This window comes from Dichomitus squalens (assembly GCF_000275845.1).
Source record: "Dichomitus squalens LYAD-421 SS1 unplaced genomic scaffold DICSQscaffold_13, whole genome shotgun sequence".
In the NCBI taxonomy this organism is placed as follows: Eukaryota; Fungi; Basidiomycota; class Agaricomycetes; order Polyporales; family Polyporaceae; genus Dichomitus; species Dichomitus squalens.
Window position 1 is genome coordinate 562641 of NW_006766895.1, and position 11944 is coordinate 574584.

The window sequence follows — 11944 nt, forward strand, 5'->3', positions numbered from 1 at the left end:
TTCAATCTTGAGCTTGAGGACCCGTTCTCAGTCGGCTTTTAGTACTTCTCGGAGTTGGACAAGAAGCTGATACATGTTGGGAGCTCCGGCTATGAGAAATATGTGATTATTATTAGCGCCGGCCCGAAGACTGGTATTACTGGCTACACAGAAGCGTTAGCAACGTCGCTCAGCCGTAAGGTACAGCATTTATACTCACGCATTCGTCAGGGATGGTAGTGGTTGGTGATAACTAATCAGTATCCAGGAATAGCGGACTATGTGGCCTGCGAGTCAAGTGGCGCCATCTAGGGTCAAACATAACGGTTACAGGGAAGGGAGAAAGAGACGACTTCTATCTCACCAGGCCCGCAGCGACCAGTGGAGTTATGACCCTGCTGCGTAAGGGGCATCCCGGATATGAAACACTACCTGCCAACCGTTCGCTTATAGCACACAGCATAGCCTCCTCAAGTCACATTCCATTGCAATTTACGCCACGAGTTAGAGAAGACAATGGATGTCTTCCAGCATTGGAGCATCACAAATAATCAGGCCTTATTGAGGTCCTTGTAGAAGAATAGGCCAAAGAGGCCATCTAAGGCGGACCACGACATCAATATCAGGAATGATGCTCCGACCGGACGGGTTTCTTTCACGCACGGATGGTGTTACTCTCAGCAAACCCGCCAAATGCGAAGACGTCGGAGACAGAATAGCGCACCCTCGTCGCTTTCGTTACTATTCCCGAAAGGCTGTAGGCGAGTATCAGGGCCTGTGCGAAACTGAGTTATCACTGTCGCTGCATACCCCTTCCGTGCGAATTGTCATAGTCTTGGAGTCGAGAATGACGAAGTTGATGCTGTTGATCATCGCGCGCTTTTCGCAGGACGTCGGCGGTCCAGCGAGACCGAAGACCCCGACTAAGGACTCTTTGGCTGTCGCACACGACTGTCAGCGGACGCCCAAGAGACTCGATAGAAGACGTACGACAAAAGGTGACGATAGCAGTAGGCTTTGCCCAGCAGCTGCCATGAGAGAGCTTGACGGTCTGGCCGTCTTCGAGCTGGTGAGTGATGGCGATGCCTTCCACCTGTGTAGAAGATGCATCAGAAGACTCTTGATCACTGCCAACGGATTGGGGGTGAACAGACGATGTAGTCATAACAAAGGATGATTTCAGTATTTGAACACTTTCTGTCAATTAAACGACGATCTGTGGCAGGTCAATAGATGGGGGGGGGATTTATAGGTCCATTGCTAAGAAAAGAACTAGGCTCATTGGGAAAGACAGTCCCTGGGAGACATCAGTGATGGTGAGGACACAACATTCACTGGGTAACGAGTCGCAGACGACGTACTCACCATCATCAGCCTAAGATCTGACGTCGCAGAAGTGCATGCCATCCATTCCGCCGACGAGATGAGAGACGTTCATTGTGTTGGTTGACGTGGGAGGCAGGGTCAGACTGGCAGGGGAGAGCCGTCAAGGATGTTCAACGAGGCAGCAGAGTGCAGCTTATAAGGCTGAGTCACGCGTGGTGGGTATCCAAAGCATGGCGTTTGTCCGAACTTCTAAATCCACGTAACGGCATGTTCGACAGTAGACGTCCTCCAAGTGGTTGTTACCCATGTCGATGCCCTTTTATAGTAGTAGATGCGCGAGTAAGCAGAACGCCTCCGACCGTATCGGCCCAACTTAACCAGCGCCCGTCCACCACGTTTCAAAGCACGCCCCAGTAGGCACTGCTTCTGTAAAAGGGCGTCAGCGTTGGTGATAATCTATGCCATTTACAAGCAGTCGCGAGAACTCACGGGAGCATGAGATGCGCGCTCGGACGTTGAGAACGTCCACCGTGCCGCCGAGCACGGGCCACGGCACACTTGTTCAGAGCTTCAGATATGCTGTCAGCTCAGCCGCCACCAGTACATATCCATCCACCAGAAGAGGCGAGAGCGCTCCCGAGAACAATTGCCGACCGGAGCACCTGCACCTTCAAGTGAGCTGGACTGGACTTCGAGACTTACTTGCACAACGAGACTATACATAATTGCCAGTCACCTTCTGGAGTTCACAGATAAGGATCAGCAGGTCATGGTAGCCATCCCAATACTCTATAGAGAGAGAATCAAGCAGGCTGCCAAAAGGGTAGAGCCTCGAGATAAGTTATGACCTGAGCTGATAATAACCGCCCGGAGTTACTGGGAGGCATCCGAACGCATGCACTCGCCCGAGTAACTCGAGTTTTCTCGAGATTGAAAACCGAGATATTATTACTATATTTGGGCATGAAATGCCGGTAACTCTAACTCCAACTCTTTGCCGAACAGGCCCTTAGGCTAACTCCGAATTCAGCGGCTATACGCGAGGGATCTGAACTTCTCCGGGTCATTCGTGAGTACGGTTCTCCTGTTGGCAGCATGTTTTGTTTTGAGCTAAGGCGTAGATTGTGATCAGACATCCGAGACCATCCTACTTGAGGGATTAGGGCAGGCTACTACCAAGGCCCGCCCAGTCAAAACAATGACAGTTACTGCTATAATAGCCTGTCTTCGGCGCTCTATTTGAGCCTGATGGATAGCTTGGTGAATTTAGACAGCTGCTCTTGTGTGGACCATGGTGAAGCAGGGATGAAGCAGAGCCCATCTGATAAGCCATAGCTATTGGTATACTAGATACATGTACGAGTTCAGGGCGCTTGTCTCCTCCGGACTTCACGGGTACTCCGCCCCTGTAACTCTAACTCGCGCAGAAATCCTCGGAAATGCCGCCACGTGACAAAATGCCGGTGACTCGTAACTCCAACTCTTTGCCGAACAGGCCCTAAGACTTTCCTGTACCGAAGGTGAGTGAGGGGATTTACGGTCCGTACGTTCCCAGCCTGCCAAGCTCAGTTCACGACCTGGCCGTTCGAACTCGAAGTCAATGTCTCCGTCGGCGGTCGCGAATGTAGGCGTCTCAATCTTCAAGCAAGTACGACACCTCGTCCCGATATTCCGAGCTTGCTGCGCCCGCCGGACCCAGCGTCCCGACCAACTAACTGTTCACTTGCTCGCGAGACGGAAGAACGCCGGCGCGTCCTCGCGTTCTCGTCAACGGCGCAAGTACTCTGCCGTTGCGTATTTACATGTGGCGCAGGTTTGGGAAATTCCAAATATCATCGATCCGCGAATCTGCGCATGATATCATCTCGCGCGATCTGCCGACTATGTGAGTTGGCGGGATCTCGGAACAGCGAGGCGAGGATACCGCGAGTACGGTGCATGGCATCGTGCCAAATAGTTCAATTCGAGCATGCAGTGGCTACAGATAGCAGGTTTCGTGCTGCGAATTCAAGGAAAGCTGGGCACAGGCGATACCACTCTAACCTCGTGTCATACCACAGCCGCACCACAATATTATGGCAGCATCGCGCGCATAGACCCTCACTCTCTGATCAACAGCGTCGGGTATTTACAAATGATGCATTAGACCAGTACAGACCACGCTATACTGATGTAACATGATCGAGTCATGAAGCACAAAATAGTGAATATGTACCGTACGTCTATGCCGATACCTGTATGCCTAACGCATATCGGAGAGCCCTTGCAGAGACGTGAGGATAGCGACAGAAACGGAGTGCTACAGAAAACGGAATGAGAAGCGAGAGGAGAGAGATGGAGAGCAGTGTATGTACAGGAAGTGATCGTGGAGAATGGTTGGTCCGAGCCTGATCAACCAGTAGGCATGCACATGAGGAGACAGGAGAGCTGCATGTCCGAGCTTCGACGGACTGATGAGGGCGAGAAACCATGAAAACATGACGACAGAGGATTGTGAGATAACTTGAAGCAGCATGCGCAGATGAAGATGCGGGAGAGATGATGCGGATGCGGGAGGACGGAACCTATTTACAGTCGTCATTTAGGCGCGTTGAGCTTGAAGACGTGAAAACGTGAGAAGGACGTGAACCGTACGCTGTGTCAAAACGGAATGAGCTGCAGAGCGACAATTGAGATAGGATAGAGACGCACCGGCACCGACGATCCGCCCTGTCCAGTCAACCCATTCAGTTCAGAGCACTTCGTGCTTCTCATCGATCCACGCCGCCCGCTCGAACGTGCGCACGTACTCGTGCTGGGGGCCGGTCTCTGGACTGAGCGGGTACCGCTTGCACTTCTCGACCGTCTTCCACTCCTCGGCGATCATTCGGAGCGCATCGTCCCCGTCCTTTGCGATCCCGCAATCGACGAGCCAGCACCCGACGATGAGGCCCGTGCGGCCAATACCTCCGCGGCAGTGAACGGCGGCGATGCGCCCTCTGCTTTCGTTGTCGCGGAGGACGGCCATGATGCGGCGAACGAAGTCGACGGAGTCTGGCAGCGAACGATCACGAATGGGGAAGTTGTGGTACTCGACCTCGCGGGGGTCGATGCCGACGAGCGCGCAGCGCTCTGTAAGGTGTGGCGAGTACGGGAAGAGCTCGTGGGGCTCGGTGAGGTCGATGAAAGTGCGGACGCCTGCGAGCAGGAGCGCGTCGAGCTTTTGCTTCGTGTGCTTTTGCACTTGCTCGGGCGTCTGTGGGCAGAACGGGAACTCACACGCGACCAGATAGGGGGTGGCCCAGTAGGAATTGGGGATGGGCTTTGGTCGACGAAGGCGGGATGTCCTGACGGTGGGAGAGGGCGGGGTGGTCGAGGTGGATACCCGTGCAGGGAGTCTGGAGATGCTGGAGCCGCTGCTTTCTTTCGCCTGTCGTCCGAGCGAGGAGGTGCGGGTCGTCTCGAATGCGATAGACATGGTGGCGACGAGAGCTGATAGACAGTATGTGGTGTGTCTAGGGCTGAGTAGGTCGTTGAATGGTCGTGCAGGGTCGTGGCCAGCTCGTTTATAAGGAGGGAGAGCGAGGACGAACACAAAGGGGAGGAAGAGAATACGAAAGAGGCGCCGAGGGCCAGCCGCAGGGTCGTCCTCGCTTAGCGCCGGATGGTGCACGCCGATACGGACCCCGCTCCATGTGGGCCGGCGTGTACCAGTGCGCGCCCTTCGATTACTATGTTCCCTCCTCTTTGTTTCCGCCTTCTGCTCCCTGACATCTCTTGCACCATGCTGTACACAACGACCTTTTGTGCGTATTTTTCGGTGGAGACGAGAGCTTGGCAGCGCAACCCGTCGTAACGCCCAAAGGCTCTCCCAGGCTCGTCTCGCTTGCCAAGATCTATCTAGACTGCCACAGCATCGATGCTTCACTCCTGCAGATTGGTGTCCAAACGCACATCTCCCCCGCCTGTCCGCTTTTCTCTATTGCTAGCTTCCCCTCGCCACCTTCTCGTACGCCCGAGGCCCTGGCCTTCTGCTGAACGTTCGAGGCAGAAGCGGTGTTCTGTGTATTTGGCAGGCAGACTACTTCCCGCCTCCCGATCGCTCACGACGTGTGGTCCGATGACTTTGTGCGCAGTAGACCCTCAACGCTATGAGACGCGAGGGCGTCATCTGCTATTGACCGCAATGGCAGGTACGCCTCACGACACGCTCGTGGTGGTCTGTCTCCTCGAACTGAGCTTGCATCTCGCCGCCTTCCTAGCGAACAGTACGGCGGCGCTCTGCTTCCGGTATCTCATTGACAGTTCACCTCTTCGCGAAGCTCAGGACGAGCTCCTCATTGCTCGCGGCTGCTGCCTAGTGCAGTCGCGAATCTCTGCACAGCCTGCTAGCCTCCGGGCCAGAATATCCTCGACAGCTGGTCACCACTTGAACCTTCAGTGCTACGGCTCAGACACCGAGCACTCTGTGTCGGGACATCACGGCGGTTGAGAACGAGAACCAAGGTCCACCGCTCGCTCCGTCTCTCCGCGATCTCAATACGACATTCCCATGGTACATATGTTCCATGCCATATCACCCGAAATCGCACGCGTACAGTGACATCCTCTCGCCACCGCAGACCTCGCGCATCGCATTGCGCACATCCATCGTCTCTCATCTGAATCGTAGAAGACGACATGGTACCACCTCATGCATATTCTCGCACGGCCGCTTTTGCAGCGGCGAGGAGATCAAATCTTATTCGCCGGCGGGACGCACGATCCCGGAGCGCTGGATGTAAGGTTCACACCCTCCCATATAAGCTCAAGATAGGATCCCCGAGCATCCCGAAGGTAGGATCGCGCTACCTTCCGTGGCGAGTAGAATGCGTGTCGGTGAGTGTCCGATCACCCCAGTTCTTATTTCACGAGCGAGTTCTAAGGGGTTAGGTAGCCGCTCCGGATCCCTTATGGATCGAACTTTGCGTGAACAGTGCAGGCAGACCGATAACCGAACCATCACAGGCAACGCGGCGTGTCAAGCCAAACCTAACAAGTTAGCACTACGCGGGCGTGGTGGACCCAAAGAACCTCCGCTAACCGATCGAGCCGCCAGATGGCCCAACGGCTCACCCAGCACAAGGGAGGCTCGAGGCTTATCTTCCATCTTCGGAATGCTCTCGGGGTCGTCTCCCTCTCTCTCTGGTGTGGTGGGTGGGTTGGTGCCGTGCTCGGGCGGTATCACTGAGTAGACGATGCCTGTGGGAAGTGGAACTTTGCCACCGTACGCACGCATGCTCTTATCAGGCGGACTACTGCTCCCCCATCGTTTGGAGAGGTCGAATAGATATCAGATCGTATGCGCTGATGTTGCTGGATGGCCTCATCCCTTCTGCCGATGACACGTATAACCGTGCACGGCGTATTTCCAGGAGCATGTCTCAGGACCTCAAGCACGTTATTTCCGACGTATGAGCGCGTTAACCATCCACATCGAGATGAGTCCCAATCGAGGGGATCGCAGTCCCGTCGGAGCGATGATGCACGGCGGTGGTAAATATCAATGCTGGCCTAATCTCCATGGCAGTAGTATGGTACAACACGGCGGAGCTCTACAGGAGATTCTGAGGAGGCAAATTACAACTGACTGGACCGGCGATTAATCATACTGCGAGGAAGTCAGGCTATACGAGCCGCCATGAATGCAACAAAATCAACACATCAAGTACTCGAAGCAATTTCCCCCACTTTACGTCAGTGTTTCAGACACTCATCAATCTCTGTGACCCCGCTATTGCGTATGCACGGCGACTCCTTCGAGAGACCTCCCGCCGTCTTGGCCTGTGATCTCCATCTACTCAACTCTCCCGGTCCTCATAATTGAAGGTGACACTCAGCAAACCTAGGGCGGCATCAGTAAACCTGGGAATCACTTAATGCCCCTTAAAATTGCCTTTAAGGGCATTAAGGTGCTTAAGATGGCTTTAAGGCCGTCTAAGATGTAAGCATTAAGATGCTCGATTAAGACACTTTAAGACGATTAAGATGGGCGAGTGCAAAAACATTCTGATAAACTCGGGGCTGTGAAGACAAAGATTAGATTCGACTAGAGTCGAAGCAAGATCTTCAGTCAGTAAGGAAAGACTGAAGAGGGAGGACACAATCTGAAGTCCTTATATACTACAGAGAAGTGTCCATGACTAATCGAAGAGTGGTTAGTCACATGTATCATAGTGCGATGAATAATACGATGGTGAAAGAATTGCGACATATCACACCATAGGATGAGTAAGAGATGAGTAAGGCATAGACCTGTCTAGACCGTTCTGGAGTAGTATAGATTGTCCTAGACAGTACCAGAAGAGTCCGGAAACATAGCTATAGTACACGAGCAGAGAGTCCCAAATATGGTAACATACTACATAAGCGACTACAGCTAAGCGCTAGGAGACGCATAGCCTCGTGTAGTCTGGACCGGATAAGTCCAAGTTCAACATAGGGATACAGGAGGTAACAAAGAGGAGAACACCGACTATAGGCCTCCTTATATACTATGGGGTACCGACCATATTAGGAAGGAAAGGGAACCGACCAAAGTGGGGAGGTATGAGGAGACTGTAAAGGAACGTGTCTGGTCGAGGCTGGGCCCAGTATAGTACACAACCTAGGTCAGGGTCCTGTGATATAACCGAAAGGGGATAGAGGCGGGGCAGGGTCCTGAGTCTAGGTCAGGGTCGGGTAATGTAACCAAAAAGGGAAGGGGGCGTGACAAGGGTCTGTGTTGCGGCGACTAGGCGCGTAGACTCAGGTCGACGTTCGGCGATGACCCTGTAGGCGAGCGGCAAGGAGCCGAAAGGGGAAAGAGAGAGGGAGAGGGATAAACGTGACAGAAAACTCGATAAGGGCAGAGCGGAGGTCGTGTCACGGACGTTGGACAGACGCCCCATTTTGCCGCCCATTCCCCTCCCCTTGACGCCCACCTTCCATTTTCGGACCATTTCCTTTCTCAGCCCATCCCAGTTTGGACACTGTAGATACGTTCCCACACCCGCATGCTACGTTCCCGTGATCGCCATGCCTTTGCCTTTTCCTTCCCGCCCTTTGTTCTCCCTTTGTCATCTTCACTGCCTCGCTCTCGCGCCTTGTCTTTGGTTGCTAAGCAGCCCCTCGAGTATATAAGGACCCCCTTAGGCGCTCCCTAGTCCCCATCTCGACCTCTTGGTCATTGGGACTAGGTGAGTGGCCGTAGCGTTGTATCTCCCTTCGTTTGCTAATGTATAACTTGGTCATTGGGACTAGTCTGTCGCTGTCTGCGTGAAGACTAGCTTTCGTAGGTCTCGTGCCTTCGTGCCGACCTCCGCTCTGCCCTCGTCGAGTTTTCTGTCACGTTTATCCCTTTCCCTCTCTCTTTTCCCTTTTGGCTCCTTGCCGCTCGCCTACGGGGTTGTCGCCGAATGTCGACCCGAGTCTACGCGCCTAGTCGCCGCGACAGGTCAGCACGAAGGCACGAGACGTACGAAAGCTAGTCTTCACGCAGACAGCGACAGACTAGTCCCAATGACCAAGTTATACATTAGCAAACGAAGGGAGATACAACGCTACGGCCACTCACCTAGTCCCAATGACCAAGAGGTCGAGATGGGGACTAGGGAGCGCCTAAGGGGGTCCTTATATACTCGAGGGGCTGCTTAGCAACCAAAGACAAGGCGTGAGAGCGAGGCAGTGAAGATGACAAAGGGAGAACAAAGGGCGGAAAGGAAAAGGCAAAGGCATGGCGATCACGGGAACGTAGCATGCGGGTGTGGGAACGTATCTACAGTGTCCAAACTGGGATGGGCTGAGAAAGGAAATGGTCCGAAAATGGAAGGTGGGCGTCAAGGGGAGGGGAATGGGCGGCAAAACGGGGCGTCTGTCCAACGTCCGTGACATTACCCCCCTCCTAATGTCCGTCGGTCCCCGATGGACCCTAGGCCAGGGCGTCGTCTGGAAGCCCATTCAAGTTCGGAGGGTGCGGCAGTGGTGAAGTTGACAAGGGGTTGCCAGGGAAGGGATTGGAAGACGGCGGCAGCGATTCGGCGTGGGGCAGTGGGGTTCCGTTCATGAAATTCGTCGATAAGCTCTTGGCAATGAGTGAGGTCCTTTGCCGGCTCCCAGCTGTTCTGGCCTTCGTCGTAGCCTTTCCACTTGACCAGGTATTGGAACTGGTTACGGTACGTGCGGCTGTCTTCAATCTTTTCGACCTCGTACTCGAGTTCCCCTTTGACTTCGACTAGTTCTGGTAGGGGTGGGAGTATGCCGTTGACGTCGTTCCCGGTCCAGGGTGTGAGACGGTCAACGTGAATGACTGCATGTCGGTTCTGCATCGAGGGGGGTAGTTGAAGTAGGTACGTGAGTTCGCCGGTGCGTTCCAGTACCTCGTATGGTCCAAGTCGTCGTGGTCCCAGTTTGCGGCTGGCCTGATGGATGGTGACATCCTGTGAGTCCATCCAGACGCGGTCTCCGGGCTTGAACTCGTGGGGCTTTGGCTTGTCACGTTCGAACGACTCCTTCATGGCTGCTTTCTCCATACGCAGAGCCGCCTCCGTGTCCTTCCGCACATCACGCCACAGTTCTAGACGCTTGTCCAGCGCGGGGAACTTAGTGGGAGCGCCAATGGGTACCGTAAAGTTGGGCTGGTAGCCGTAGATGATCTCGAAGGGGGACACTTGGAGGCCCGAGTGGACGTGGCTATTGAGCATGAACTCAGCCGTCGGCAGGTGGTCTACCCAGTCATCCTGTCGCAGGTTGGAGAAGAGACGTAGGTGCTTCTCCACTTCCTGGTTCGCCCATTCCGTCTGACCGTTGGACTGGGGGTGATATGCCATGGTGAGTGCGTGCTGAATGCCAAACCTCTCGTACAGGGCTTTCATGAAGCGTGCTGCGAATTGGGGTCCTCGATCGGATACAACTTTCTCCGGAACACCATGGAGACGGAAGATTTCTCAGTAGTGGATGTCCGCGACTCCTTCAGCAGAGACGTCTGTCGTGGTGGGCAGCACATGGACCTGCTTACTGTAGTGGTCGCTGTAGACGATGATCGCGTCGTACCCGCGCACAGAGGGAAGTCCAGTAACGAGATCTACTCCCATTGTCTGCCATGGGCCTTCGGATACATCGTGGGGTTGGAGCGTGCCTCGAGGATGACGAGGGGCTTTACGACGCTGGCAGGTGTCACAGCCTTCGACGTACTTGCGCACAAACGTGTCTTGCTGCGGCCACCAGTAGAGACGGCTGACCAGCTCGATAGTCCCGTTCCGTCCAGGATGTCCTGCTGTGATCACGTCGTGGCACAAGAAGACGACTCATTTGCGAAGGTCCTTACCAGGGGGGATGTAGAGCTTCCCGTGGTGATAGATGAGGTCATCGCGCACTTCCCACTCAAGGAGCCTGTTCGCCAGTTTCCGAGGGCCCTTCTCCTTGAGGATGCGGAGAGCCTCGATGACTTCAGGGTTGAGTACCTGTGCGTCTCGAATCTCCTGCTCCAGAGTGCTCGTATCCGTGAGCGTGGCCGACAGGGAGACAAACCGTTCCGGTCCCAGCACAATTTGATCTCTGTTGTCCTCCGCATCCGTAGTCTGGTGGGTCGGGAGGCGGGAGAGGGGATCGGCTTGGGTGTTCGTCTTGCCCGGCTTGTGCGTAAGATGGAAGTCGAAGCGGCTGAGGTACAGAGACCATCAAGCCTGTCGACGGGTGAGGTTCCGTGCGGTGTGCCAGTACTCCAGATTACGATGATCTGTGACGATCTCGAAGGGTTCAGGGAGCCCTTCAAGGTAGTGTCGCCAGTTCTCGAGAGCACGCATGATCGCGAGCATCTCTCGGTCGTAGATCTCGTAGTTCCGTTCCGCTTCAGCCATTGACTCAGACCGGTAAGCCACCGGGTGCCAGAGGTCATCGTCCAACTTCTGCAGCAGCACTCCTCCGGTCGCGAAGCCAGAAGCGTCCACCTCGATCCGCGTGGGCCGAGCCGGATCCCAAGAGACTAGCACGGGCTCGCTCGTAAACGCGTCCTTGAGGGCTTGGAAGGTGAGTCGCTGCGCGGTTCCCCAAGTCCAGGGGACGTCCTTCTTGGTCAGGTCGTTGAGCGGTCGCGCGTGCTTGGAGAAGTCCTTGATAAACCGACGGTAGAAGTTGGCAAACCCTAGGAAGCCGCGTAAGTCGCGCAGGTTCTTGGGGGCTGGCCACTCGGTGACGGCCTTGACTTTGACCGGGTCCATGGCCACCTCGCCTTCACGGATGATCAGGCCGAGGTACTCTACCTCCGTCTTCTCAAACTCGCACTTCTCCGGTCGCAGGTAGAGGTTGTGTTCCTGGAGTCGTTTCAGCACCTCGTGGGTTACGGCGCGATGCTCTTCGAGGGTGGTGCTGAAGATGAGGATGTCATCGAGGTAGACAGCAACCTTTCCTGCGGCGATCAGATCAGCGAAGATTGAGTTCATCAAGGCTTGGAACGTAGTGGGGGAGTTGGTGAGTCCAAACAGCATGACCCGCGGTTCAAATAGGCCTCGATCGTGGACTGTAAACGCGGCCTTCCACTCGTCGCCCTCCTTGATGCGGACGTTGTGGTAGCCCCAACGGACGTCAAACTTGGTGAAGTACTTGGCTTGGCGCAGGCGACTGATGATGTCTGACGCGAGGGGGA

The 11944-nt window shown here is 54.8% G+C and overlaps 3 protein-coding genes across 3 annotated transcripts; 1 reads left to right on the forward strand and 2 right to left on the reverse strand.

Moving 5' to 3' along the window:
- Window positions 1–530: 530 nt before the first annotated feature.
- On the reverse strand, window positions 531–1144 carry DICSQDRAFT_170047 (uncharacterized protein; the record flags this gene model as incomplete). Its single annotated transcript, XM_007365665.1, has 4 exons — window positions 531–577; window positions 643–754; window positions 790–917; window positions 970–1144. The coding sequence occupies 4 exons, from the start codon at window positions 1142–1144 to the stop codon at window positions 531–533; spliced, it is 462 nt and encodes a 153-aa protein (XP_007365727.1).
- Window positions 1145–4078: 2934 nt separating this feature from the next.
- Window positions 4079–4609, reverse strand: DICSQDRAFT_26693 (phosphatases II; the record flags this gene model as incomplete). Its single annotated transcript, XM_007365666.1, has 1 exon — window positions 4079–4609. A coding segment is annotated over one exon (531 nt), but the record flags the coding sequence as incomplete, so codon positions are not given.
- Window positions 4610–5258: 649 nt separating this feature from the next.
- On the forward strand, window positions 5259–5972 carry DICSQDRAFT_136514 (uncharacterized protein). The gene has a single exon (XM_007365667.1). The coding sequence runs from the start codon at window positions 5471–5473 to the stop codon at window positions 5774–5776; it is 306 nt and encodes a 101-aa protein (XP_007365729.1). The 5' UTR covers window positions 5259–5470; the 3' UTR covers window positions 5777–5972.
- Window positions 5973–11944: the final 5972 nt, after the last annotated feature.